Below are 26,598 nucleotides of genomic sequence, written 5' to 3'. Positions count from 1 at the left end.
ACTGTAGAGAGGAGTTTCACCTCCCAGGAGTACATCAATGCACCTCCACCTCTATCACCTCCTCATACCCCCTACTTGAGAGGGAGGATCTAGAATGATCTTTAATGTGAATTATACACATATACACATATATACACACCCAACACAGATGCTGCAGGGCACTTAGTTTTCCTTCCAGTGTCCATATCTCCCCAGAAAACTGATACCACACCAGACCATCTGGCCATCAGGAAGACCTCCCATGAATCAAAACCCAGTAACCTGGACTTGAGCATGGCCGCAGGCTTTGGGCCTAGCCTGATTCTCTTGCTCTTCCAGCCTCATGCCCCAGCCCTCTCACCTTTGGTGATGCCCAGAGGGTCCTAAGGGTGGAAGGGCCATTTGAGGGGCCGGCCTTTATTTATGATCCACAATGGAGGCTGAGTACGGAGGTGACTTCCCCTGAGTTACAAAGCATGTCAATGGGAGAATCAGGACCAGGATCCAAGTCTGCTCCAGGCTTGGTTGGAGCCCACATTCTTTCTCCTTCTGGCCCTCATTCTGCCTGGTGGGTAGAGTGGCTCAAAACCAGCACTGAATCCAGCCCTCCTGCCTGCACGGCAGCCCAGTGAAACCTCAGACCTCAGAAAGATGAGGGACATTAGTTCTCGAGTTCCCAGGGGCTTCTAACATGCAGCCCTGCATCAATTGTAAATCTATCCTTGGCCCCCATCCCTGCTCATACACATGAAGCCTGCACTGAGTACCACAGTTGGAAGGTCACGGTGAGGCGGCCTACCAGCGGTTTCCAGTGGCCTTTCTTTTAGATCTGTGGGGATGAGGGAAGCAGGTCCTAGAGGCCACCCAACCCCTGTACCCATTAGTCATGGTCCCTTAGGAAAGAGTCAGAGAAGGACAAGCCCCCCTCCCATTTATTTTACTCTTTGCTTCTAGGAGGACAAGAAAGAGGAAAGATGTCCCCCAGGAATAGCTAGGTCTCAGAGAGAGGAAAGGTCATCTCAGAGAAGGGTTCCAGACTGAGAGGAGATGGGGAAAGCTATGGTCTCCTATATGGAAGAGAGGCTTTGCTGATGAAGGGCTATACTACTTTTTTTTTCTCTTGCAAGTCTGAAAAACAAGCAGAGGAAGGGCCTGCAATGAGGGAAAGGGATCTGACCCACCCGTCGCCTTCATAGGACATTGTGCCCAGGGGTTGCACATGCTCTGAACCCCTGGAGAGGGAGGAGGAAGTAGAGGCATGGGGGGTCTGCCCACCACCCTCAAAAGAGAGGCGGTCTACAGGCAGATGCAGACACAAAGGTCGGTGAGGACGAGGCAGGGCCGGGGTCCCTGGCAGAGTGAGGACAGGGTGGGCTGGCTGTCCTCACTTCCACCTCCTGGCTCTCAGTGCCCAGGCGCTGCTGGTGGAATGGGGGCGGGTGGCCTGCGGTTTCTCCTGGGCTTTGATTTATTGCCTAATGCAGGCAGAGAAGAAAGAGGAGGCTCATCTCTAAGCCGAAGCCTTAGGAACGGACGTGAGTCTCACATCTTCTGAAGCCCGGCAAACAGAACCCTGCTCTCTAATCCAGCTGCAGGTCTGAGCCTGCCACTGGGCACAGACATGCCACCAATCAGACTGCCTGCACGGTGAGTCTGGTTTGGGATGTCTCTTCTCCACGCCCCCCTCCCACCCCGGGGCGGGGGGGGGCAGCAGTGTTAATGTGGGGAGAAACAGAGAGGGCAGGAACTACAACTGAGAGATAGGGAGCGGAGGGGCAGAGAGAGACAGAGAGAGCCAGGTGTGACACAGAAAGGAGTAAGAGCGTAACAAAGATGCCACATGGGGAGCCACATGGGGAGGCAGCTGGAGAAAGGGAACAGGACTGATCATGTGGGAAATGGAGAACAGGCTTAGTTGTGGACTATTGACCTGCTTGAAGTTTGAAGCTTATGGACCAAGCGGGGAAGGGCTATTGCTAGTCCATAAGCCACGTGAAGAAAAGCAGAAAAAGATGCCACTTTCTGGTTGATCCAGCCCCAAGCTAGGACACAGAATTTGATTTCAGCCCCTTCTTATCCCATCAGCCAGATGGTCTTGCACAGTCGACAGCCTGCTCAACTGTACAAAGGCGGACTGGGGATGTGGCTTCGCAGTAGAGTGTTTGCCTGGCATGTAAACAAAGCTGGAAGTAGCCCTGTGGCTCAAGTGGTAGAGTGCTAGCCTTGAGCAAAAGAAGCTCAGAGACAGCACCCTAGTTCAAGCCCAAGGACTGGCAAAAAACAAAAACCTGTACAAAGAAGACTTATAAGAATAGTCAGGGCTGAGCAGCAGAGCTGGGGATGGCTCACCCCTTCAGGGAAGCCCCTAAATAGTCTACTGATTCAAGATCTTCATTTTCTTCCCAAGTCTAACGGTGTGGTGATGCCTTCCCCTGGAGCCTCTCCTTTCAATCTTCAGATCCTGAGCAGACATCTCCTCCACCTGCGTCCACCATAAGGACTTTGGGAGGGCAATCTCAGTCGTGGGCTGGGCTGAAAGGAGATGGAGCCTCAGCCTTCCCTTCTCTAAAGTGTGCTTCCGGGTCAACGGGGAAAGGATTCCAGCCCTAACTTGCCTTTTGGCTCTAAAGAACAATGAAAGGCAGCCCAGTGCCAGTGGCTCACACCTATAATCCTAGCTACTCAGGAGGAAGAGATCTGAGGATCACTGTTCAGACGCCAGCCTGAGCAGAAAAGTCTGTGAGATGCTTATCTCTAACCAGCAAAGAAAAAGGGCTAGACAGGAGCTATGATGCAAGTGATAGAAGCATTAGCAGTGAGCAAAAATACCTAGTGAGGACACAGGCACTGAGTTCGAGTCCTAGTTCCAGCATGCACGTGCGCACGCGCGCGCACACACACACACACACACACACACGAGTAGTGGAAGGGGCTAGGGCAGTTGAGTCTAGATGGGATGTGTTCATGGTGAGAATGGAAAGGGAGACTAAGAAAAGTACAGGACAGAGATATCATTCTTCCCTCCAGAGTCGGCACACAGGTCAAGCACAAAGAAATGTTTGTTTATACATTATAAAGCTTGCTACAAAAGAGGAAAGCAAGTGAAATTAAAAGTGGTGATAAGGTTGGGCACCAATGCTCACACCTGTAATCCTGGCCACTCAAAGCTAGCAGGGGAAGACAAATCCAAGCAACTCTTCTCTCCAATTAATCACCAGAAAGCCAGAACTAGAGCTATGGCTCAAGTGATAGAGCACCAGTCTTGAGCAGAAAAAGCTAAGGGACAGCAAATTCCCTGAGTTCAAGTCCCAGTATACACACTTATACTTACACACACACACACACACACACACACACACACACACACAGAGTAGAGTTTTTTTTTTTAAGAGAGAGAGAAGTCAGGGCAAACCAAGACAGTTCTCATTGTTATACCTTTAAGGAAAATGGGGCAGACCCCTACTTACAGAATTTTCAAGCTGTAGAGACCAGAGAATGCTTGTCCTGGGATGTGGGAAAGATGGTTTCCTGAGAGGCGCCTGGAAAACAGAGACTAAGGTCAGTGCATCTGGCATTGATGGAGAGGCCTCCACTGGTTTGTGTCATGGAATACCAGAGGGGAGGGTACTGCTAACATCCGCCACAAACTGAACTCTATAATTGACTTATTCTCTTACATCATCTAGAATCACACAAGGACCCTGTTACATGGACAGCATCCCTTATCTGTGAACTTCCTTGGTGGTTTTACTTCAGGGAATAGCTACTTTTGACTCCTAGACTGAAGAAAAACAGCCCTCAAAAAAATAAGTTTAAGTGAGCACTCGTGGCTCACACCTGTAATCCTAGCCACCCAGGAGGCTGAGATCTGAGGATCATGGTTCAAAGCCAGCGGGGGCAAAAAAAAAAAAAGTCTATGGGTCTCTTTTCTCTGATTACCATCAAACAGCTAGAAGTAGAGTTGGCTCAAGCAGTAGAGTGCCAGCCTTGTGCAAAAAAAGCTAAGCAAGAATATAAAGCCCTGAGTTCAAGTCTCAGTACTGGCACACACACGCGCATGCACAAATTCCTTTTAAGTTTTAGATTTCAGATTTTTTTGACTCAAATTTTTTTACCCTCAAATTTCGGATGAAGAAGCTAAGATTGGAAGAAGCCAAGCCCCTTCTTCTAGAGCTGGCCTTTCTGGTTAGTGTTGGCACAGGGAGCTTTTACTCTGTCTCACTGCCTCCAAACTTACTACTGCCCTCCAGTGCCACGTTCTCTCCCACATCACCACAGCCTACTCTCAGCCTCTGACCTGTGACACGGCCTGGCCCCTGCTGAAGGCCAGGGTCCAGAGGGTCTGCATTTCCCCAGGCCTAACACTCACACTCCACAGTTAACTGCCCACGGACCCAGGAACACTTGAAAGTGAGGTGCTGTAACTGGCCTAACATTCTAGTCCAGTCACACATCCCCCCACATCTGTCATGGGGGTCAGTTCTAAAAAGGAGCAAAGAGGCTGGGAATGTGGTTTAGTGGTAGAGCGCTTGCCTAGCATGCATGAAGCCCTGGGTTCCATTCCTCAGTACCACACACACAGAAAAAGCTGGAAGTGGTACTGTGGCTCAAATGGTAGAGTGCTAGCCTTGAGCAAATGGAGCTCAGGGACAGTGCCCAGGCCAGAGTTCAAGCCCCAGGACCAGCAAAAAATAAAAAAATAAAGGAACAAATGTAATCATATATCCTTGCCATGTATGTACGTGTGTGTGTGTGTGTGTGTGTGCTGTCCCTGAGTTCTTCAGCTCAAGGCGAATGCTCTACCACTTGAACCACAACACCACTTCCAGTTTTCTGGTGTTTTATTGGAGATAAGAGACTTAGAGACTTTCCTGCCCTAACCTGGCTTTGAACTGCAGTCCTCAGATCTCAGCCCTCTGAGTAGCTAGGGTTACAGGTGTGGGCCACCAGTGTCCTGCTCATACACACATCTTGTCAACACTGGCTGTGTAACTGCAGATGGCTCAGAAGTCTCTCCAGCACCTCCAGAGTCCCCAAACATTATCAGGGTGCATCAGCAGCTGCCAAAACCCTGTGAGGAGGAGGATCGCCTGGCCTTGTACTGAAGCTGGTTTTTAATTGGTTGATTGTTGGTGGGGGAGTGGGGGGAGTTGGGGGGATTTTGTGTGTGTGTGATGTGGAGAGACATAGTCTTACTATGTAGCCCACATTAGCCTTGAAATCTTGACTGTCTTGTCTTGGCCTCCTCAGTGCTTGGGTTACAAACCTGTGCCACCACGCTAGTTTTTAGAAGCAACTAAAACTAGCTACATCCCCTGCATTAAGGATGTAACTCGGTAAAAAGAGGTAGCATGGGTGAAGATCTGGGTTCCATTCTCAGCATGGGGGAAAAATAATCTCTAACAAAAGTCATCTTATTTGACTTTTGTTGCTAAAAACAAACTCTATGCAATGGCATAAGGACGTTTGAGTCTCCAAGCTGGAGCTCTGGAACAATCTTCAGTCAAGTGTGGAGGGATGAATCCTTTGGGTGGGCCCTTAAGATGGGCCAGCTCCCTCTTGGGGAGTGGAGGTGAAGAGTCAGCCTTAAGTTCTCAGCCCTTGTACTGGAGCCCTTGTTATCTACCTGAGTACCTCATCTTGCATTCCCACCCAGGCTGTGCCTCCTCCTCTCCGAAGGCAGCTCCCTGCCCCTTTTTCTATGCTCTTACTTCCTTTGGAAACCAGTTTCCTCTCCCTTGTCTTCCCTGTCCATGGTCCACCCTGCCCCTCCCTTCTGCATCCGCCAGGGTGCTTTCAGCCCCAGAGTTGTAGGCCTGCCTTCCACACAGAACAGCCCATCCAGTACTCGGTCTGCAAGCCTAGCTGTGGCCCTGGGGGTTTAAGGGAACTCAGTGTATCCTAAGGATCGCCGCTGGGGGGCACGGTAGGCAACCTGCTCGGGTAGCTGTGTGGCTATGGGGTGAGGCAGGCTGAGGACCAGGCCTGCACAGCTCGCACGCACTTCAGTGGACCACAAGGTCCACTGTGCAGGGTGAGTGACTGGAGCTGGGAGGTATAGCAAAGGCAGCTGGCTTGAGCTGAGAATCGGGACTGAGCAGACAGGCTGGCGTGGTCCTGTGGGGATGATTTATTCATGAGCATCCTGGACTTTAGACTGGACTGGGAGGAGCCCAGCCTGAGAACACCATGGTGGGGAAGGGGTGGGGTGGGAGGGAGGGAAGCTAACCAGAGAAGACTCTGGAATAAGTAGTCCTCGTAAGCAAGGGTGTTAGAGAATGTACGTTTCAGGCTATAGGGAGCCAAGGTGGGCTCTTGAGCATGTGAAGATCCAGAGGGTGTACAAAGGGTATCAAACGGAGGCAGCCTCCCACCTCTGCACCACCAGCCATGCCAGCAGCCACGGCTCCACCTCCCATCCCCCTCCCCCCCCCAGCCCGGCGCACAGACTCACAGCTCCTCCAGAAAGCGCAGGTGTCGGAAGAGGCCTGGCTGGAGCTCAGTGAGATTGTTCATGCTGAGGTCTCTGTGTGGAGAGAACATGAGAAGGGGTGGTATGAGCTCCCCATCTGTGCCTTCCTGCTTTGTCCAGCTCCAGCCCCCGGGAACAGCCCCCGGGAGCCAGGCCACACGTACCACGCTCTGAACACCCTCCCCTCGTCCCCTCTGCCTCTCCCTTCCCTTTGCAGGGTTCCCCAGGGATTGGAGAACCTCCGGGAAAAGGAGACAGAGAAGAATGTGTAGAATTTTAGAGCAGGAAAGGGGTCAGGGGTCCTCAGCAATCGCTTTTTTTTTTTTTTTTTTACTTTTTTTGTTGTTGTTGCCAATACTAGGGCTTGAACTCAGGGTCTGGGCTCTGTCCCTGAGCTTTTTATTTTTATTTATTTTCTCAAGGCTGGTGTTCTACCACTTGAGCCACAGCTCTACTTCCAGCTTTTTGGGGGTTCACTGGAGAGAAAAGTCTGACTGAGTTGGCTTCAAACCACGATCCTTAGCTCTCAGCCTCCTGAGTAGTTAGGATTACAGGTGTGAGCCTTTGGCTTTTTAACTACTCTTTTTTACTGTGTGGAGACTGAGTTCTAGGATCATGGCCCTTCCAGACTTACAGAGCCGCTCAAAATGCAACTGCACGGGGTGTTCCCACTCCTTCCCTGAGGCTGCCTGGTGGTTACCCTTTCCCTTCGATCCCTTAATTGCCCACAGGGCAGTTTTGCTGCCCTCTGAGGTCTCTGCCTTTCTCCTTCCTCTTTTTTCCATTCCCCAGCCTTCTGCCTTTCTCCGGGGGCTAACATAACCTCTTGACGAATTCCAGAAGACCCATCCGTTTCTAAATGGATGGATATGATGGTCTCTCTGTGGAATTACAATCTAGGTTGTTCTAGATCTCATTTCTAGGTTGTTTTAGATTTCTTGTCCTGCTATCTGAGGGACCCTGTAGAGGAGTTTAGTGTCACAGTCCTCTGAAATGCCCTCGTACACAATCATTATACTGGCATTTACAAGGTCCACTCTGTGCCAGGCACCAGCTAATCTTTATCCAAATAATCGAATGTCATCCTGACAACCGCCCCAGTGCCATTTTACTTCCAAGAAAACAAAAGGGAAAGGCCCTGGGGTCAGATCTCTCCTCCAGTTACCTTGGGCTCTTGACTGTTATGATTTCCTTTTCCTCATCCACAAAAATGAAATATCAACACCCACAAGATGGAGACAAGGCAGGGGGAGCTCAAGATCTAGGCCAGCCTGACCACATCTCAGAAACAACAATAAACGCACAAGGGACAGATTACACCAGCTAATAAGGCCCTTGTAAGGATTAAGTGAGCTAATGTTTACAGATTGCCTAATAAATAGTATCTACACACTAAATATTTGCCTCCTTCCTCCCACCTTTCCCTCAGTGTCCTGTGAGCCCCACAGACCTGGGGGTGGGGGGGTAGAGAGGATTAATGTTTTCATTTGTGGGTCCTGCCCGTGTTAGTATTTTCTTAGTTTGGTCTTGAGTGAGTAGCAATGTGTCTGAGACCTGCATGTGTGTGCCTGAAACATTCGGATTCCATCCCACTTTAAACTCTTCCCTGCTAGGTACTAGTATCTCATGCCTGTAATTCTTCCTACTCAGGAAGGTGAGATCTGAGGACTGTGTTCCAAACCAGTTCAGGCTGGAAAGTCCATGAGACACTTATCTAGAAGTGGCTCAAGTGGTAGCGCACCAGCCTTGAGTAGAAAAAAAAAGCTCAGAGTCAGTATCCATCCAGGCTTGGAGTTCAAATCCTAGTTTTCTTTCTCTCTCTCCCCCCACCCCTTCCTGTGAGCTGCTTCTTGCCTCTGCTTGCCCCTCCTAAGAAGTGCAGAGGTGGGGGCAGAGCACACCACCACATAGCTGGGCAGTGCCCACAGCCTTCTGCCACTTCCTCTTTCCCAGGAGTGAACCATCACCCTTAAACCTCAGTGCCTCCATTTTGCCCCCAGAAACACATACGTGTTGTGCATATGCTGAGAAAGCCAGGCTGGAAATGATGGGGAAAGTGTGCTGAGAGGCCAGTTCCCATCTATAAAAAGACTGTTTAGTCTCAAATGTTTTATCTTTGATAAAGCTTGGGCTCCAGACTCCACATTCTCTAAGGAAAAAGACAGTTTGTCCAGGGTAAAGCCAAGGAAACTGGCATGCCGAACTTGGGGCTGGTTCTTGTCCCGTGCAATAGAAGGACCATCTGTGGCCTGCTCAAGCCAGGGCAGGCTCAGTGGAGGCCACAGCTGTCATGAGGTAGCTGTCACAGGTAAAACCACGACAGAGGTGGACACGAGGGCTCCAGGGTGGCTTTTAGACAGGATTTTGGTGCTCAGGATGTTCCCTGGCCCAATCTACTAGCCTTGGGCTCAATTCATTAGCCTTGTGTTCCATGAACTAGCCTTGGGCTTGATTCGTTAGCCTTAGGCTCAATCCTCTAGCCTTGGGCTCTGGCTGACCTGTGCAAACACCAAGGCTACTTAGACTGGACAGCAGCAGTGGACGATGCTCGCAGAAGCCCAGGCTGCAGGTCCTGTGTCTGTAGGGATTCTACCCCTGAAGTCTCGGGCCCGGCTCATCTTTAACAAGAAGGGAGGTGCGAGGTGCTATGAAAACAATTACCTCTAAATATTTACTCTGTGCATTTCTGGATGTGCCCAGACAGGCACGGAGCGGGAGTTCAAGGAGCACACGGGGCATGTGACTCAGGCCTCATCACTCAGCTGTCCCTCCAGGGGCCGCACACCGAGCCTCTGATGCGGCTCCATGTCCCCCACCCACTCCCTCCCCCCCACCTCCCTGACGAGCAGCCTCATTGTTCTCCCTGGGGACAAGGGGGCTGCCCCCCCACCCACAGCCACCCCCAACATCCTGCCTGGGACAACAGAGACAGCTCACAGACTAGCTCTGGTGCTTTGTAGAAGGGTGGGGTGAGGATTTCAGATGGCAGGGTGGGGGAGCCCCTTTCAGACCTGGCTCTGTCACAAAAAGAAAAGGGGTGAGGCTGGTGCCAGGGGAGGGGAAAGGAAGAGGAATTTGAGAAGTAGGAGAAAGCAGCAATGCAGAGATTTCAAAGCCCATCTCTTCCATACTTAATGCCACCGGCCTTAGGGATGGTTGAGGGCCCTGACAGCAGGCCCTGGGCCTTGCACGGGGACAGGAAGGGGACTGTCACATACTCTTCCAGAACAGAGGTTGTCTGATCAAGCTGGTAGCTCTGACCAACAGCTGTCCTGGCAAGCCATTTGTGCAACCCAGAAGACATGGCTCAGGCATTCAGGCCGTGCCTGAACCCAGGGGAAATTGGAGGGCACCCTGACTTGTGGGGTCTGGGGTTTGCTAGTGGCGACATTGGCTTGATCATATGACCTTGTATGAACATGAACAGGGTCGTGTGTTCATATACGTGAGATGCTAGATGTTCTTTGTCATGTACAATGCTGAGCATACAGGGGAAATGGTTGTATAGCATGTCTGCACATGTGCCTGTTGAATGCTAGACCATCAGGAAGGCACAGACTTTCTTGAAGAATCCACCTATAATAGGCAGAAGCTCTTTGGAAAAATGAATAGCTTCCCCAAGTCTTGTCTTTTAGGTTGGAAAACCTTGGTTTGTAGTTTTGGCTGAGTGGACTTGAACAAGCCTAGTCTAGTCTCTTCTCCCGAGTCTCTCCCCTAGGATGCTCAGGCCCAGCTACAACAGATTGCCTAGTGATGCTAGCTTAGGCTTTAACCTATGGCGGAATTGGTTACCCAATGCCCAGGTACAATCTCTCCTCGTCCCTCTGCCCTCCCCTCCACCTCCCCCCTCCTCTTTAGGGCGGGCTTCAGACCCATGCAATGCACAGGGCCCCACACTGAAAAGCCTAGGCTTCATTCTCTACTGTTGCCATTTAAAAATACTTAATGATTTCAAAACAAGAGACTTCACATTTTTATGATGCACTGGGCCCAGGAATGGTTGCTCTTGATGGAAAAACAAAAAGATGGGGAGGAAGTCTTCTTCCCTCGCAGCCCTAAGGCACCCAGAGGGAGCCATGTGAATCCTCCCCGGCTGATGGGGTGGGGGTGAGGGTACTGATGGGCGAGGCTGGCAGGAGGGGAAGGGCGGGGAGGGATGCGAGGGCCAGCCCTGGGCAGGGGAAGTGGAAGGTTCTGGCTGCACATGAGGAAAATGTTTTGAGCTTCACCCTGTGAGGCAACCAGACCACCCAAGGAAGCAGGGCAGGGCAGTGTCACCATGGAGACCAGGAACAGGTTTGATAAGAGGGAGGATGTTGGGGAGCTGAGGGGCCTGCAGGGGGTGAGGGATAGGAGACACTCCCCCTGGGCAACCTGGCTGTGACCCAAAGCTCATGGGGGATCAAGTCTGTCTGAATTTTTCCAATATGAAGAAGACCCTGGGAGAGTGGAGCCCTGGGCTGTGCTGGAAAGATGTCCCTCATGGACTTCAAAGAAGACCCAGGACCAGGACCCCCTTTCCACGGCCTCTGCTGTAGAGCAGAGTGCCCACCTCTGCAGCGATTTGACTCCTGTTGTATATTTAAGGCACACAACTTGATGGCTTGCTGTGCTTACACATGGTGAAGCAATCACCGCCCTCAAGCTAATTAACACAGCGTCACCTCTTGGTCACTTTTGTTTTGGTGAGAACCCTAGACTTTACCCCAGGGAAGAGGCCAAGCTGGGCAGAGCCCTGCAAATCCCTCGGGGGTTTTGTACACACTCAACAATGAATGGTCACAGAGCCCTCGCCCTGTGCCAGGCTCCATGCCCGGCTTCAAGCACTACCCCAGCATGACACTAATTGTCTGGGTGGCCCTAGTTCTGTCTTTACTTTTGCTATTTCTTCACCTATAAAAAGGAACAATAACAGTACTTACCTGATGAGAGTTAATAGTGTGAAGTATATGAGCTAATAAACGTAAAACACCATGCTCTGTAAGTATACCTCATTATTAATATCACAGTCATCCAGGTTATAATTATTACTGTATAATGGCACAGCTGATTAGGTGCTTCTTGTGTGTGTGTGTGTGAAAGAGAGAGAGAGAGAGAGAGAGAGAGAGTGTGTGTGTGTGTGTGTGTGAGAGAGAGAGAGAGAGCACATTCACATGAACATGCGTGCCAGTCCTGGGGCTTGAACTCAAGATCTTATGCTCTTGCTTGGCTGTACCTCATCTTCCAGACTTTTGCTGGTTAATTAGAGATAGTAATCTCATAGATTTATCTGCTCAGGCTGGCTTTGAACTGTAATTCTCAGATCTCAGCCTCCTGATTAGCTAGGGTGATATGTATAAACCACCAATACCCAGGATTGTTTTGTTCTGTTTTAATCTGTGTTTGACACACAGTCCCACTACATAGCCCAGGCTGGCCTAGAACTTTCCGTTCAACAGCCTCAGCCTCCTGAGTGCTGGGGTTTCATGTACACCTCCATGCCCAGCCTATTACTTGCTGCTTCAATGAAAGGACTTAATCTTGGTAATCTGGATATCCTCCAAGCCTATGGAGGTGCCTGGCAAATACTGGTGTTCAATAAACACTCAAATAAATGCATTGAGGGGCTATGTCTCAGTGGTAGAGTGCTTACCTAACTTACAAAAGGTCCTAGCATTAAGTTCACAGCCGGTTAATGGCAGAGTCTGAATCTCCTAAAATCCAGAAGGATGAAGAGTTTTCTAACCTAGTCTCCTCTGTCCAGTCCCTGGGGTGATAACTTGGAGATAGCTATCTTCTTGGAGATTCCAAACACACAAGTTAACACAAAGTTCTCTTTGATTTTTGCCGGTTTTTATACTTTTCCAAATATGGGAGTATGCCTCCATCTGGTAAACGTGTATTTCTCTCTATCCACATAACAGCACGAACCATTTGGGCTTTGCACAAAACTCTATGTAAGAACTTCACTCTGTATTTTTAAATAAGAGAGCTATTTTCTTTCCGCAGTCACTTATTGGATCCTTTTCTGGTAATGAGAACATCTCCCTGCCTGTCTGGAGTGGCAGGAGAAGCTGTCATAGGACAACCGAGGGGCAGCGGGGAGGCTCAAAGGGCTGGCAGAGCAAAGGAGCCTGAAGTTGGGGTGCTTCAGAGGGAGGGGTGTCATGGGCAGTTGCCAAGCAAAGCAGAGGTCTGTATGGGTCGGACTGAACGAGGAAGAAGCTGGAAGGCCAGAGTGTCACCCAAGCAGGTCAGCCTGGGAATATAGGGAGGAGATGGAGACATTCCTAAAAGTCAGATGAGAGAAAATAAGAGAGGGCTGTTGGGCTTTTTTTAGCTCTAGACTAAAAGGTCTTAGAACTTATAGAATGTCACAGATGCGTCTGAGGGCAGAGATAGGAGACCAAGGAGAGAAGAGAACAGAACGCCTTCCACTCAAAAAGGCACCCAAGAAACCAACTGCAGCTTTAAATCCCCCCCCTTTTTTTTGGTCAGTGGTAGGGCTTGAACTCAGGGCCTGGGCATTGTCCCTGAGTTTTTGTTTTGTTTTTGCTCAAGGCTAGCACTCTTCCACTTTGAGCCACAGCTCCACTTCAGGATTTCTAGTAGTTAATTGGAGATCAGAGTCTCATGGACCTTCCTGCCTAGGCTGGCTTTGAACTTTAATCCCGAGATCTCAACCTCCTAAGTAGTGAGGATTACAGGCATGAGCCACCAGCACCTGGCTCTACTTTGCAGTTTTAAGACCCAAGGAAGAAAAGAAGACAAGACAGAAGAGAGGGAAGGAAGGAGGAGTAAACCCAGGTTGTATGTGCACCTAGCCAGAGCGAGGCAAAAGAATTTGGGTTTGGGGCTGTCCTGGTGTTCAGTGCAGCGGGGGAAGGCTTAGGGAGGGAGCCAAGCCCACTCCTGGCTGAGGGAACATCTAGTAGAAGGCTCTGCGAGGCAAAGCTGCCACCGTGGAATGGTTCACAGGTCCTGAATCCTAACCAGAGCTGTTACAGGGCATAGGGGCTGCTCCTGACTCCTGGGCCGCTAGTCACCGCCCTCAGGGAGCCTGTGGGAGCTCCCAGCTGGGTCCAGAGCCGGGGACAGTTCTCAAGAGCAAGTGTGGCACGGGGATTGCATAATGATGTGTGTGCTTCTCCCCCATGACTCCTGCCTCTTGCCAAGCCATGCCACCCACAGGCTGAAAAGTTAAAGGGGCCCAGGCCTCATATACAGCCAGGGCCACAGTGCCACTGAGAATAGCTCACAAGCACAAAGTGCAAGAGACTGATGGGTCTTTCCCTTCCTCTAGGAGAAAGCACAGACCTGGGCCTTCCAACCAGGGAGCCTCTAGCCACAGGTGATGACATTTACATTGATTCAATGGCATTCAAATGTCCATTCTGGAACTGCACTTCCCCAAGTCAAGGCTCAGTAGCCACAGAAGGCATAGGGACTGTGCTAGAACAAGTCTGTCCCCACAGGACAGCAATGTCCTGCCTCTTGTCTCAGCACTGCCACTGGCTCTGGGCCTGAGGTCATTATGTCACCTCTTTGTGTCTTCATCTCCTCACTGGTGAAGTGCTTACGCAACTAGTGAAAGTCACCTATGAGCCCCACTACCCATTAAAACTACTCACTGGGGCCCAGTTCAAATGCCTTCTCTCATAGGAGGCCTTTAACCTTTGAACTTGCATTTAAATATGCAGTCAATCCCTTCACTCAACAAGCATTTGTTAAGTACCTATGATATAGCAGGTGTTAAATGCTAGATGATGGAGCCAGAGCCCAATTGTGTGTTTACTATCCTCAAAGAGCCAAGTCCAGCCCAGGTAATGTCTAGAGAGTGGACAATGCCAAGCCTGGATGTCTAGACCTAACACTTGAGTGTCATAGGCCCTTTTCAGTCTGACCCTTGTGGCCTTTTGACTCTGGCCCTTGACAGTTCAACCCCAAAGTCAGGCCACACCATCTTGACATCATTTCCTGGTCTCAAGTTGCTGGCTTGTATGGCCTGTCTCCCCCACAGTCTGAAATTCTTACCTCCCTTCCATTTCTCTCTCCTTACCACAACCATACACAGCAAGGCAGGGTGGACACAGGGCCCCTGGAAAGAGGCACTGAAGGGGTAAGACAGCTCCAGTGCAGGCGGGAGACACAAGAAATCAAGCAAATGAAAAGGGCAGCAAAGCCAGGTGCTAGTGGCTTATGCCTGTAATTCTAGCTACTCAGGAGGCTGAGATCTGAAGATTGTGGTTCAAAGCCAGCCCGGGAAGGAAAGTCTGTAAGACTCTTCTCTCCAATTAACCACCAGAAAAGCAGAAGTAGCTCTGTTGCTCAAGTGGTAGAATGCTAGCCTGAAGCACAAAATCTCAGGGACAGCACTCAGGCCCTGAGTTCTAGCCCTGGGATTGATGAAAGAAAGAGAAAGAGAAGGAAGGAAGGAAGGAAGGAAAGGAGAGAGGGAGGGAGGGAGGGAGGGAGGGAGGAAGGAAGGAAGGAAGGAAGGAAGGAAGGAAGGAAGGAAGGAAGGAAGGAAGGAAGGGGAAAAGGAAAAAAAGGGCAGCAAGCATTCTGGGTGTAGGTACATTGGAGGACTCGCTTACTGAACGGTGCCACACTGGTGAGCCCTCCAACTCACCAGCATCTCTTCGAGTCCTCACTCTGCTCTCTAGAAAGAACCATTTCTGTGTGCAAAGTTCTGGGTGCAGACTGGGGGCCTCTAGACAGAATGTCTGCAGGCAGACCTCCTGGGGGTGGGGAGGGATAGGAACCTGCCTCCCTCATCAGTGTAGAGAGGAGGGCCAGCGGGGGCCCGGGAGGGCTGGGTGGGAGCTAGAGGATACACAGGTGGGAAGAAACCCCCACAGCAGCCAGCAGGGCTGGAGCCAGCCCACAGCTCTGTGCCTGTTTGTTTAGCTGAGGCTTCTGTCTTCCCTGCTTTATCCCCCAGTTAAACAAGGCAGGGTGTGTCTAGGGTGGAGAAAGGCCCCTCCATTCAGTCTCCACCGCACCCCAGACAGACAGACCTTCCCTCTTACACCCTCAGCCCCTACTGTCTCCACACAGCCAGCGCCCCCACTCCCACCCAGGGGCAGTGCCAAGATGGGGGGTGGGGTGGTTGGATCCAGTGACTCCCCAGGAACCCTCGGTGAGGCAGTGGCTGGGGGACCAGACGCTCATGGTCTCTGCAGCAATGCCAGGCCAAGGATGCTGTGTCACCCCGTGCCCACCCTCCCCACAGAGCCTCTGCCGAGTGTCACCGAGGAGGTGACAGAAGGAGCAGGAGCAGCGATAGCTCCCTGGAACAAAGCTAGAGGATTTGACCCCGCCCCAAGTTCTGGGTCCAGCTCCCCCCCCCAACCAATAGAACTTTCTAGAGCTTGGAGCCCTTCCTCTGAGCCCACCTGGGCTTCCCACACCTGCTCCCATGCCAGCTGGCCCTTTCCTCTGAGCACCATCCAGCCTGTCCCTCACCCCTCTGGGCCTGTCTGTCACCTCTGCTGCTGCCTCCGGCCCTAACTCCTTGCCTGTTTTGGTTCATCAGCTTTGTAGGAAGACTTACACCCGAGATCTAGGTCCAAAAATCTCTGCCCAGCAAGGAGTCCTTCTTGGCTCCACTCCCTCATGCTGCAGCTGGAGTGAACACAGTTCTCCACCTTGCGTTGTGGCCTTGGTGATCGCCTGCCAGAGTTTGTATCTTGGCCCTCCCTAACACTTAGCAGTGGTTTGGCGCACAAGTTACTCTTCCTCTCCGTGCCTCAGTTCCCTCCCCAGGGGACTTGAGGCTTCAGTGGGAGAATCCACGGCCCAGGCAGGCTTGGCTCTGCCCACTGGGTGGCAGGAATGTCAGTAGCCAGCTACTTTTCCCTTCTCTACTTCCCCCTCAGCCCTCTTCCCCAGTGGGAAGGAAGAGAAACAGGGTAGGGTCTCAGAGGCAGGGGAGGGAGGGGAAGGAGGGGAGGGAGGGGAAGGGAGGCAGGGGAGGGCGTTCTGGGTCAGCCCTGCCCTTAGGAGGCACCAGCTGCTGCTTCTCTCTGGTGCCTCCAAGTGGTGCCACCTGCCTCGCCCCTGATCTTCTCATCCTTTGATCCTCTGATCCCTGGCCAGGGTCTCCCAGCCAAAGGCATTCCTGTCTCCCTGCCTCCTCCAAGGAAAGACCAAGGGCTGCCCCGCCCCCAGCTCCCCTGCCTTCCCTGCCTCATCTGTGGAGCCAGGACTGCCACCACTCAGGCCCTGCCATACGCTCATGACCTGGTCCTTTCTGAGGTGGCGTTGTCTGGGGAGGAGGAGAAAGAGGAGGGAGAAAGAAGGGCTGGACCCCCACACCACTGCTGGGCATGGTGCCCTGGGCTGGAGCACACACCGCTGGAAAGGTGCCTTGGGCCCGGCGTCCCTGTTCTCCATGCCCTTGCATGCAGAGTCCTAGCTGAACTCAGAAGGAGACATGCACTTGGGTATACAAAGGAGGAAGGCCGGGCACCAATGGTACACGCCTTGTAATCCTAACCACTCAGGAGGCTGAGATCTAAGGATCAAGGTACAAAGCCATCCTGGACAGGAAGGCCCATGAAACCCTTATCTCCAATAACTACTCAAAAGAAATTTTTTTTAAGCTAGAAGTAAGTAGAGCTGTGGCTCAGGGCCTGAGTTCAAGTCCCACATCCCCAGCCCTTGGGAAACTTTAGACTGAGGAGAGATCAAGACACCAATGGTCAGAACCAAGTGCTGGTACTGGGGGTTGGTCTCTCAGTCACAATTGCACTTGTTACACAGATGTCACACACACAGGATGAAGTAAAGACAAAGGCAGAGAGATTGGAGCAATGTGGCCACAAGCCAAGGAAACCAGCAACTACCAGAAGCTCAAAGCTTGCAACCCTTCTCCTTGATTGCCTCATAAAGGAGAGTGGCTCTGTCAACCCATTGATTTCTAGCTTTTGACCCTAGAACTACAACAGGATAAACGTTGTCGTTTTAAGATACCTACTTTGTGGTTCTTTGGCATAACAGCTGTTAGGAGTGAACACAGGTAAACCCCAAATCGTCTCAGTGTGTGCCACTGATCCTTGGGCCTTTTTCCTGCTGTGGGTTCCTGCTAACCTCCCTCAGCTTACTCTCCACTAGTGCTTCCTTCCTGGTGCCTCGGGCCAAGCTCCATTCCTGGGCATTTAACTAACATAAATAGATCCTTATGCTCACCAAACACAATGCAAAATGACTCATAACAGCACCCTTCAGAATCCTCTGGAGTAAGGAAGTACCCATCGCCCATGCTGAGTAGAATCGACTGAGTGTGCTGTATTCAGCCACAGGGAATATTATACGGTAAAGAGAATAAACAAACCGGAGGGAAGAACAATATGGATGGGTCCTGAAACATGGTGAGAAAAAGAAACCCAGACACCAAAGAATGTTCTCTTTATATATAAAGTTCAAAGCACAGACAAAAGTTCCTATGTTGTTAGAAATCACAAGGATGGTTACCCTCGTGGGGGTGGGTGGGGACCAGAGAAGGGTGGAGGACTTCTGCAAAGCCAGTGGTGTTGTGTTTCTCAGTCTGGGTGTTGGTTATGCAGCGTATTCTCTTGTGGAAATGTATGAAACCCTTCACGTACAATCCATATTCTGTTCTGTTCAATATATTACACTTAAAACCCAAGTCTTGAAACACTCTGTCTCTCTGAAAGTTTTGGGAACTTTAGGCTGACGAAGGGGACCCCTAGAAAACATGGCATCTTGGAATCTAGCTGTTACATCATAGAACTGAAATTTAGATGCTTGTTTCCATGTATCATTTTTATCTTACTCTTCTGTGCATCTTTTGTACCTCAAATAGATACAGGATACAGGCACCTAATAGATATTTAATAAGCACTTAAGGTTTGCTGGCATAACCAAAGACTGGTATTCCGGGACCTCCTATCTGGGGTTCTCTGGCCTTTAGATCCAGTTTCTTGGGTCTTCCCAGGATTCCTCAGTGAGGCTCAACCCCCCACCCCCACCAACCACACTGTGGTTCAGTCAGTGTGCATCCCTTCCCAGCATGCAATGCTCTAGGTGGCGACTTCCTCACCTACCAGTCCATGCCCTTTCAAACACAGCTCGCAGGTTTTATTCATCCTGGTCTTGAATGTGAACAAGCATCCAGCAACACCAGAATCTGAGAACCCACAGCCCAGAGTCGCCAGAACCCTCTCTCCATGCCAGCCTAGGGGCACACAACACACACACCTTTATTCATGCTGGTTTGCCTGGGACCTGATGGAAAATTCCAAAAGAAGTTTTATAAATATATATAATAAAAAATAAACAGAGAATGAACAGGGAAGACAAAAAGGTTCTAAGTGAAAGGATTTATAGAACAGACGTCTGATGAAACACAACCTGGCCACGAGCGAGCTGGCTGGCAGCCTAAGAGCCTTCCCACTTCGGCTTCCTCCGAACCACAGTGGTCTGGGTTCGATGCCACACCCCAGGTTCCTACGTGAGACGGAGCAGGTTCATGCAGCCACTGGGTCTGGAGAAGGCACCACCCCCAGCCCTGCCTCTCAGGAAAGACCGTGTGGACCAGGATGGATCGCTGTCTGCCCTGTCCTTCTTGGCCTCTTATTCTTTCGTCTGTTCATTATCACATTCATTCATTGCTGCATTCATTCCTCCTTTTTTTGTGCCAACCCTGTGGCCTGAACTTAGGACCTGAGCATTACCCCTGAGCTTTTTTGCTCAAGGCTACTGCTCTTCCACTTGAGCCACAGCCCCACTTTCAAGTTTTTTGGTGATTAATGCCAGCCTGGGCTGGCATTGAAGTGAGATTCTCCATTCTCAGCCTTCTGAGTATCTAGGATTACAGGTGTGAGCCACCAGCATCCGGCGCCTACTGTTTGTTTGTTTTGGTTGGTCATGGGGCCCGAACTCTGGTCCTGAGCTCTTCAGAGTGAGCTCTTCAGCTCACTCTACCACTTGAACCACAGTGCCACTTCCAGCCTTTTCTGCTTATGGGGTGCTGAGGAATCAAACCCAGGGCCTCATGCATGCAAGGCAAGCACTCTACCACTGAGCCACCTTCCCAGCCCATCCCACAGTTATTTTTAAGCACTGTGTACAAGGGGCTTGTCCCAGCATCCAGGTGAGACCCTGGGAACACTGCGGCCAGGCCTGCTCTCCTGGGTCTCCCAACCTAGTTGGAGAAGCTATCAAGGAAATCCAGATAGAATCCAGGTAGTTGAACCCTAGGTGGCCGAGGGACGCATCTCCCAGAGCTGAGGATGGAGGAAGGCTTTCAGAAACAAGAGCCCTCCTGAGCAGCCTGGCAATCCTTGCCAGGTTCTGGGCATGTGTGTAATCCCAGCATTCAAGAGATGATACAGGTGGATTGTGAGTTCAAGGTCAGCCTGGGCTCCATAGAGTTCTTATCTCAAAAACAAATGAACAAAAAGGCAGCTCTGACACAGTAGTCTGGAGTGGAGTCAGCTCCTGCATTCACAATATTCCCCAGATGTTGCCGCTGCTCTGGGGACTAGAGTTTGAATAAAAAGGCTTTAGGACCAGGCTCTGGTGGCTCAGGCCTGTCATCCTAGCTACTCGGGAGTCTGAGATCTGAAGATCACAGTTCAAAATCAGCTTGGGCAGGAAACTCCATGAGATTCTTTTCTCCAATTAACCACCAAAAAGCTGGGAATGGAGCTGTGACACAAGGGGTAGAGTACCAGCCTTGAGTAAAAAAGTTAAAAGACAGTAAGACAGTGCCCATGCCCTAAGTTCGAGTCTTAGGACTGACACACACACACACACACACACACACACACACACACACACACACACACTTTAAGATGTCCAAGGGACTCCATAGAATAAATCTCTAACCAAATCCTCATAAATAATTTTAGTTAATCCCTTTTATACTAACTATTGACCAGGCTGACCCAGAGATGAGCTGCTGTAGCCTGGCATAGCCAAAGGACCAAACAGAAGCCCAACTGCTGTCCAGGTCCACTTATGATCCTGCCTCTCAATGTGTGGCAGAGTCGCTAGGACAGGTGCAAATTCTCCTAACTTTCAATTAGGCACAGCTTGGAGCATTTGACAGAGGGTGGGGGTAGGGATGTGCAGAGGGACTCTAGGAAGAACTTCCTAGTAATCATGGCCTTAAAGGGTCAAAACTAAAGCACATGGTGAAGTGTTGAATGACCCCCTCTGCTGTCTGAGGGCTCCAGGCCAGAGGAGGGGCAGGAAGCCAGAACAAGGTATCTGGGACTCTCCTTGGACCAATTCTGAGTTCCCACACCTTCCTCTCTTTCCACACTTCCCCGCCCTGTGCATCTACAGGCTTAGGGCCATCCACCCATCAGTACCAGGTACCCGGGGCTCAGGGATTTCCTGACCCCAAGCCCCATCTCCAGCAGGTGCCCTTTGCACTGCCATACCAATCAGGGTAGTAAGGCTAGTACTTTCTGGCAGATGGAGGAAGGCAGGCAGAGAGGGAACAGCAGCCTGGGCTTCTGCATTCTGAGTGAGGAAGTGGGCGGCAAGGCGGGGGCTGGGTGGCATCTGCTGGTGGTGGGGAGGGGGCATTCCATTTTCCACTGGCTTGTTCTGGCCGGGCACAGGGCCTTTAGGTGCTGGTGATGGCCATGCCATGTGCAGTCCTTGGGATCTTAAGTCTCAGGGAGTGAAAGTGACCAGCTTTCAAGGATCCCCAGATCCCCCACCAAATCTCTCCTCCTCTCTCCCTTCTCTCCTTCCTCTCTCTCTCTCTCTCTCTCCCCCCCCACTCCTGTCCACATTTTTGTTTCTACATCGCCATTTGTCTATATACTATCTTGGAGTCAGGAGCTATCAGCAAACAGGAAACAGGCTAAAAGAGATCAGAGGATGTGCCCAAAGCCAAATGCACACCATGGGTAGGTGGTAAAGCCCAAGCCTTCTGATTCCAGTTCCACTGGACAAAGAACAAACCTAAACCTACAGATGGGGTAGGTGAGAGAGACTGTATACAAAATTAGAGGAAAGGCAGCCATGGTGGCACATGCTGGTAATGAACAAGGAGAATGAGACAAGAGGAATCATGAGTTCGAGACCAGCCTGGGCTACACCTTAAAAGAAAAGAAAATGAGGAAGTGATGTATTAACCCATCCTTTCCGCCGCTCCAGAGGAGTGTGCTGTCCTTTGTTCATGCTACAGAAAGCCTGCAACAAGAAGTTGGCAGAAGAGAAAGGACGAGGGTGTCCCAGGTTTGGAGGCGCATACACTGTGTTTTTTTCACCAATTGGCTTAAGGACCATGTGGGGATAATCTGTTCTACAGTGCACCCTGTTACCCAAGAACCATATGTTCTTAAGACCCCCAGTAGATAGCTAAAACCTTGGACCATACCAAACCTTATATACTATGCTTTCTCCTACACATACCTACCTATAAATCCTTATAAATTATGCCCAGTAGATACTATTAAAAAATAACTAACAAGAAAACAAAATGGAATAATTATAACAACATGCTGTAATAAAAGTTATATCCTTCACTTGCTGGGTACCAATGGCTCACACCTAGCTACTCAGGAGGCTGAGATCTAAGGGTTGCAATTCAAAGCCAGCCCAGGCAGGATTAACTCCCCAAAACCCGAAAGTAGCACTATGACTCAAAGAGGTAGAGCATTAGCCTTGAACAAAAGTGTTCAGGGACATTGCCCAGGCCACAGAGTTCAAGCCCCATGACCAAAGTGGGGGGGTGGGAGGAGTGGGGTTGGGGGAGGGGGGAGGGAGACTCCAAACACCCAGAGAAGGCTGACGTGCCCCTCCCCCACTCAGGCATAGGCCTGCCCACTGCAGTTTGACAGCTGGTTCAGACAGAAGCATTTGGCTCAGAGATTTCCTTGTGCCGACATCAGCACAACCCCACCCACAGTCTTTGGTTCTCTGAAGACCCCATGCATGGACTGAGGGCCACCTCCTACCAAAGGATACTCATACTCTCTTCTAGTCCCCAGCCCTGGGCAGAGGCAACTCATCCACCCTGGGACTTTCCTCAGAAGGACATCCTGCCCCCATCCCCTCCTGTGCCCAGGGGGTTGTCATCAGGATTATGAGCACAGACATGTGTGTGTGTGTGTGTGTGTGTGTGTGTGTGTGTGTGTGTGTGTGTGTGTGTGTGTGCCTCCACAGGAAAAAAAAAAAAACGGTGATTGAGTGTATGACCCCTTGTGATGGGAGAGAGGTCAAGAGAAAGCAACCCACCAACTCTGCACACCAGAAGATGAGGCTCAGGTTAAGGGAAGGTGAGCTACAGAATTTATAGGACCCCTGTATAAAAGAATCTGAGCCAGGTGCTAGTGGCTCATTCCTGTAATACTAACTACTCAGGAAACAGATTTGAAGATCACAGTTCAAAGGCAGCCATGGCAGGAAAGTCCCTGAGACTCTTTCTCTCAAAGTGGAGCTGTGGCTCAAGTGGTAGAGTGCTAACCTTGAGGGGAAAAAAAAACAAAACCTCAGGGACAACACTCAGGGTCCAGGCCTGGCACACGCAAGCGCGCACACACGCGCACACACACACACACACACACACACACACACACGAGTTCTTCACTGCAAAATGATTAACTTTAACAAAGTAACAGCTAAGCAGCAACCCTAGTTCAGAGCCCTGCAAAGCATGGGCCCCGGGCAGCCACCTAGGTGGCCTGTCTATGGAGGAGGCCAGTTCACAGACATTGAGGCCAGATGTCTGTGCTGGGGCCTGGGTGGTCTGAGAGGTGAGCTGGTTCCCACTTCCAACTCTCTTGGGTCCTGGGCTCCCATCTGTCCTCTGATAAGTAAAGGCAAGAACCCAGGTCCTGTCCCAATTCTTGTTCTCTCTTGCTTTTGTCTTAGACAATAGTCACCTTCCTTTCTTGTCTCCTCCCAGGCTCTTAATCTGCTCTGTCCACCACAAAGGCAGGGGATTAGTTTACGGTCCCTTCCTGCCTCAACGCTCACAATCCCTGGACATCTGATCCGGCCTCCCCATCCTCAAATACTCCACCCTTGAGATGGCCCAGATCTGGAGCTGACGGGGAGGGAGCAAAGCTCATATGCATATGCATGTTTTGTTTGCGGCTCTGTACAGAGCGCCCCCTGCAGGCAGAGACCTCGAATGGACTGTGTGTGAGTGTGATGCTTGCAGGCAGGTACCAAGAGGAGACTGACTCTGATGCTGAGGAAAAGGAGCATAGGAGAACAGAACCTGGCTGAAGGAAGCTCTTAGTCTGTAGGGGAAGGCACGGCCTAAGAGATTCCCCTTCTTCTGATACAGAGAAGCCTTGAATCTGATGACGTGTCAAACAAACAGATGCAAACACCCTGCACAGACATAAAACACATAAAACTACTTGACATTTTCACAGCCAATAAAATCACACCCTCTGTGCACAAGCAGCATCTGGCTTTCTACAACAACTCATCAGGAAGACACCATCATGCTACTTTGCAAATGAGTGTCAATCTGAGTCTTCCACTCCTGGGCCTGTGGATTTTCCCTTGCACCATGGGACTCTGTAACAGGCAGAGTGTTCCCTCCCTGTGCCCCATTATCTGGCCCTGCCGTGTGCCCTTCTCACTTCCCACAAGGTGTCACAGTTATTTGTGTGCTTGCCTTATCTCCCCCTCCAGGCCCCTGGACAGAGGAACAAGCCTGTGCCCGGGCTGAGTCTGGGCTATGATTGAATCCTGGGAGTCCCCCATGCTCTCTCCAGGGGTCCCCCCGCATCTGGAAGAGGGGGTGGCAAGGGTCTTCGTCTCACACAGGAAGTGCATGACAAAGTCCTTGGCACAGTGCCCTGCAGACAGTAAACGTTTCAATCCATGTCTGTCAAATGAATAAGCGACTGATCGACGCTACTCCCTGCGCTGACATTGACTATGAACGGGAAGGAATGAGGCTGGAGATGGGTGGAGAGAGGACACCCCGGGGAGGGCAACCTGGGTGGCCTCGTTCCTACAGAATGTGGCAAAAAGCCATTTGAGTGGCAGCCGCTTTGTGGCCTGTTTCCCAGGGACCAATAATAACTCAGGTAGACAATTCAAATTGCAAGTCACACTGGGAGTTAGAATGGACCTTGCTTTACTGGGTCCCATTTCCCTGGCTCCCCTTTGTATTGCTCCATGAAAGTTAGCCCTCTTCTGCCCCACAGAGAGCCCAGCAATGTATCTGGCTGGGGTACATCCAGTGATGCTGGTGGCTCTGTCCACCCCCTCTTCCCTCTCCACTAACCCACTGGCTTTGGCTTTGAGCCTGGGGACCACCTCCAGACCCTGACTGGCACCATGGAACACACTCCTTCCTGCCAGCATGCACACTGTCTGAACCTACCATCTCCTCCAGTACCCCTGATGGTAAAAGGGAAAGGACCATAGCAGGGGTTGGGTGTGCAGGGAACCACACTCTGGAATCAGCCCTCTGGGCCTCATGCTCAGCAAAATCCTAGGCAGACAGAGTTGAGTAGGTGAGACAAAGGGTCACTTCCCCCTGCCTCAGTTTCTCCTTCCAAATGTCCCTCCAAAGAGGGACCAGAGCTCATAGGTGATGTAGCCATCGCTGTGCCAAAATCACCATCTAACTGAAAGCTTGGTGATAGATATAGATGATAAATATAGGTATATAATGTGTGTGCCCGTGTTGGGATTTGAACTCAGGGCTTTGTGTTCTTGCTCAGCTGTTTTGCTCAAGACTGATGTTCTACCACTTGAGCAATGCCTCCAGTTCTGGCATCTGAGGTTGGAGAGGAGTGTCTCACAGATTTTTCTGCACAGGTGGCTTTGAATCATGATCCTCAAATCTCAGCCTCTTTCGTAGCTAGGACTATAGGCATAAAGCCACGGGCTCCTTTCAAAATAAAGAAGCTAAAAAAGGTAAAGACACATTCTAGCTTTGCTGGACTGAAATTCGCCCCAGGCTTGCCAGGCAGCAAGGATGGGGTCTTTCCTCCCCAGTACTGCTTCCAGGTGGACAGAGATGGGGTGTCCTCAGGGAACAATGCTAGCCGACAAGGCGCCACCTAGGGTTGGCTGGATGCCTTTGCTCTGAGTAGTCCAGTTGATTTGTCCCAGTTGATGGACACCTTTGGATTGTTTTGCTTTACAAATGAAGAGGAAACGGGAGAAAGTTCTGCTCTAGAATACCCTGTCAAGATGGGGCGACATGCCTGTAATCCTAGGTACTGGGGAAGTGAAGATTGGTGGATCGCAATTTCAGGCCAGCCCAGGCCAAAAACAAAATTCACAAAACTCCTTCTCAACCAATAGCCCAGGATGAAAGCAGAATCTATCTCAGAAGGAACCAACTCGGGCCAGGTGCCGATGGTTCATGCCTATAATCCTAGCTACTCAGGAGGCTAAGATCTGAGGATCATGAATCAAAGGCAGCCCAGGCAGAAAAACCCATGAGACTCTTATCTCTAATTAATTACTAAAAAGCCAGAAGTGGAGCTGTGGCTCCAGTGGTAAAGTGTTAGACACAAGCACAAAAAGCTCAAGGAAAGCCAGGCACTGGTGGCTCACGCCTAATATCCTAGCTACTCAGGAGGCTGAGATGAGGATTGCAATTCAAAGCCAGCCCAGGCAGGAAAGTTCGTAAGACTCTTATCTCTAATAAACCACCAGAAAACCGGAAGTTTTTATAGCTCACACCTGCAATCCTAGCTACTCAAGAGACTGAGGATCCTTGTCTGAAGCCAGCCCAAGCATGAGGTCCATGAGACTCTGATCTCCAATAAACTACTCAGAAAAAGCTGGAAGTGGTGCTGTGGCTTAAGTGAGAGCATTAGCCTTGAGCACAAAAAGGCTCAGGAACAGCGCCCAGGCCGACCCAAGCCCCAGGAGTGGCACAAAATAAATAAATAAATAACCAATTCAAGTTCAAACCTCAGTACTGAAATAAAAAAATTACATATGAATAACCAAAGCCCTATGTGGCTCCTAGAAGGAACCCCCCCTGTCCCCCAACATCTCTAGCTAAAATCTTCCTGAGCAACTGCTGACCTCACAGCTGTTCCTTCCCAGGTGTCCCAGGGGGACCAGCACAAGGAGGGGGCTGCTTTTCATGCACACCTGGTGCATGAAAAGTCTTCCATTTGGAAGACAAGGAAGGAAGGAAGGAAGGAAGGAAGGAAGGAAGGAAGGAAGGAAGGAAGGAAGGAAGG

The 26,598-nt window shown here is 50.7% G+C and overlaps 1 protein-coding gene across 2 annotated transcripts in view; it reads right to left on the bottom strand.

The window, feature by feature from the left end:
* Window positions 1–26,598, bottom strand: part of Lgr6 (leucine-rich repeat containing G protein-coupled receptor 6) — a 116,037-nt gene that overhangs the window by 83,018 nt on the left and 6,421 nt on the right. Inside the window, exons 2-3 of one of the 2 annotated variants that reach the window (XM_013017385.1) lie at window positions 6,434–6,505; window positions 3,447–3,518 (exon numbers count right to left, since the gene is read on the bottom strand). In XM_013017385.1, coding sequence (XP_012872839.1) covers window positions 3,447–3,518; window positions 6,434–6,505 — 144 coding nt within the window. Of the gene's footprint in view, window positions 1–3,446; window positions 3,519–6,433; window positions 6,507–26,598 lie in introns of those variants that run through there. The other variant, XM_013017386.1, reaches the window with a different exon arrangement.

This window comes from Dipodomys ordii, unplaced genomic scaffold (genome assembly GCF_000151885.1).
Source record: "Dipodomys ordii isolate 6190 unplaced genomic scaffold, Dord_2.0 Scaffold35, whole genome shotgun sequence".
Classification (NCBI taxonomy): Eukaryota; Metazoa; Chordata; class Mammalia; order Rodentia; family Heteromyidae; genus Dipodomys; species Dipodomys ordii.
Note: the sequence above shows the minus strand (reverse complement) of the source record. Positions and strands in the feature narration are given on the sequence as shown.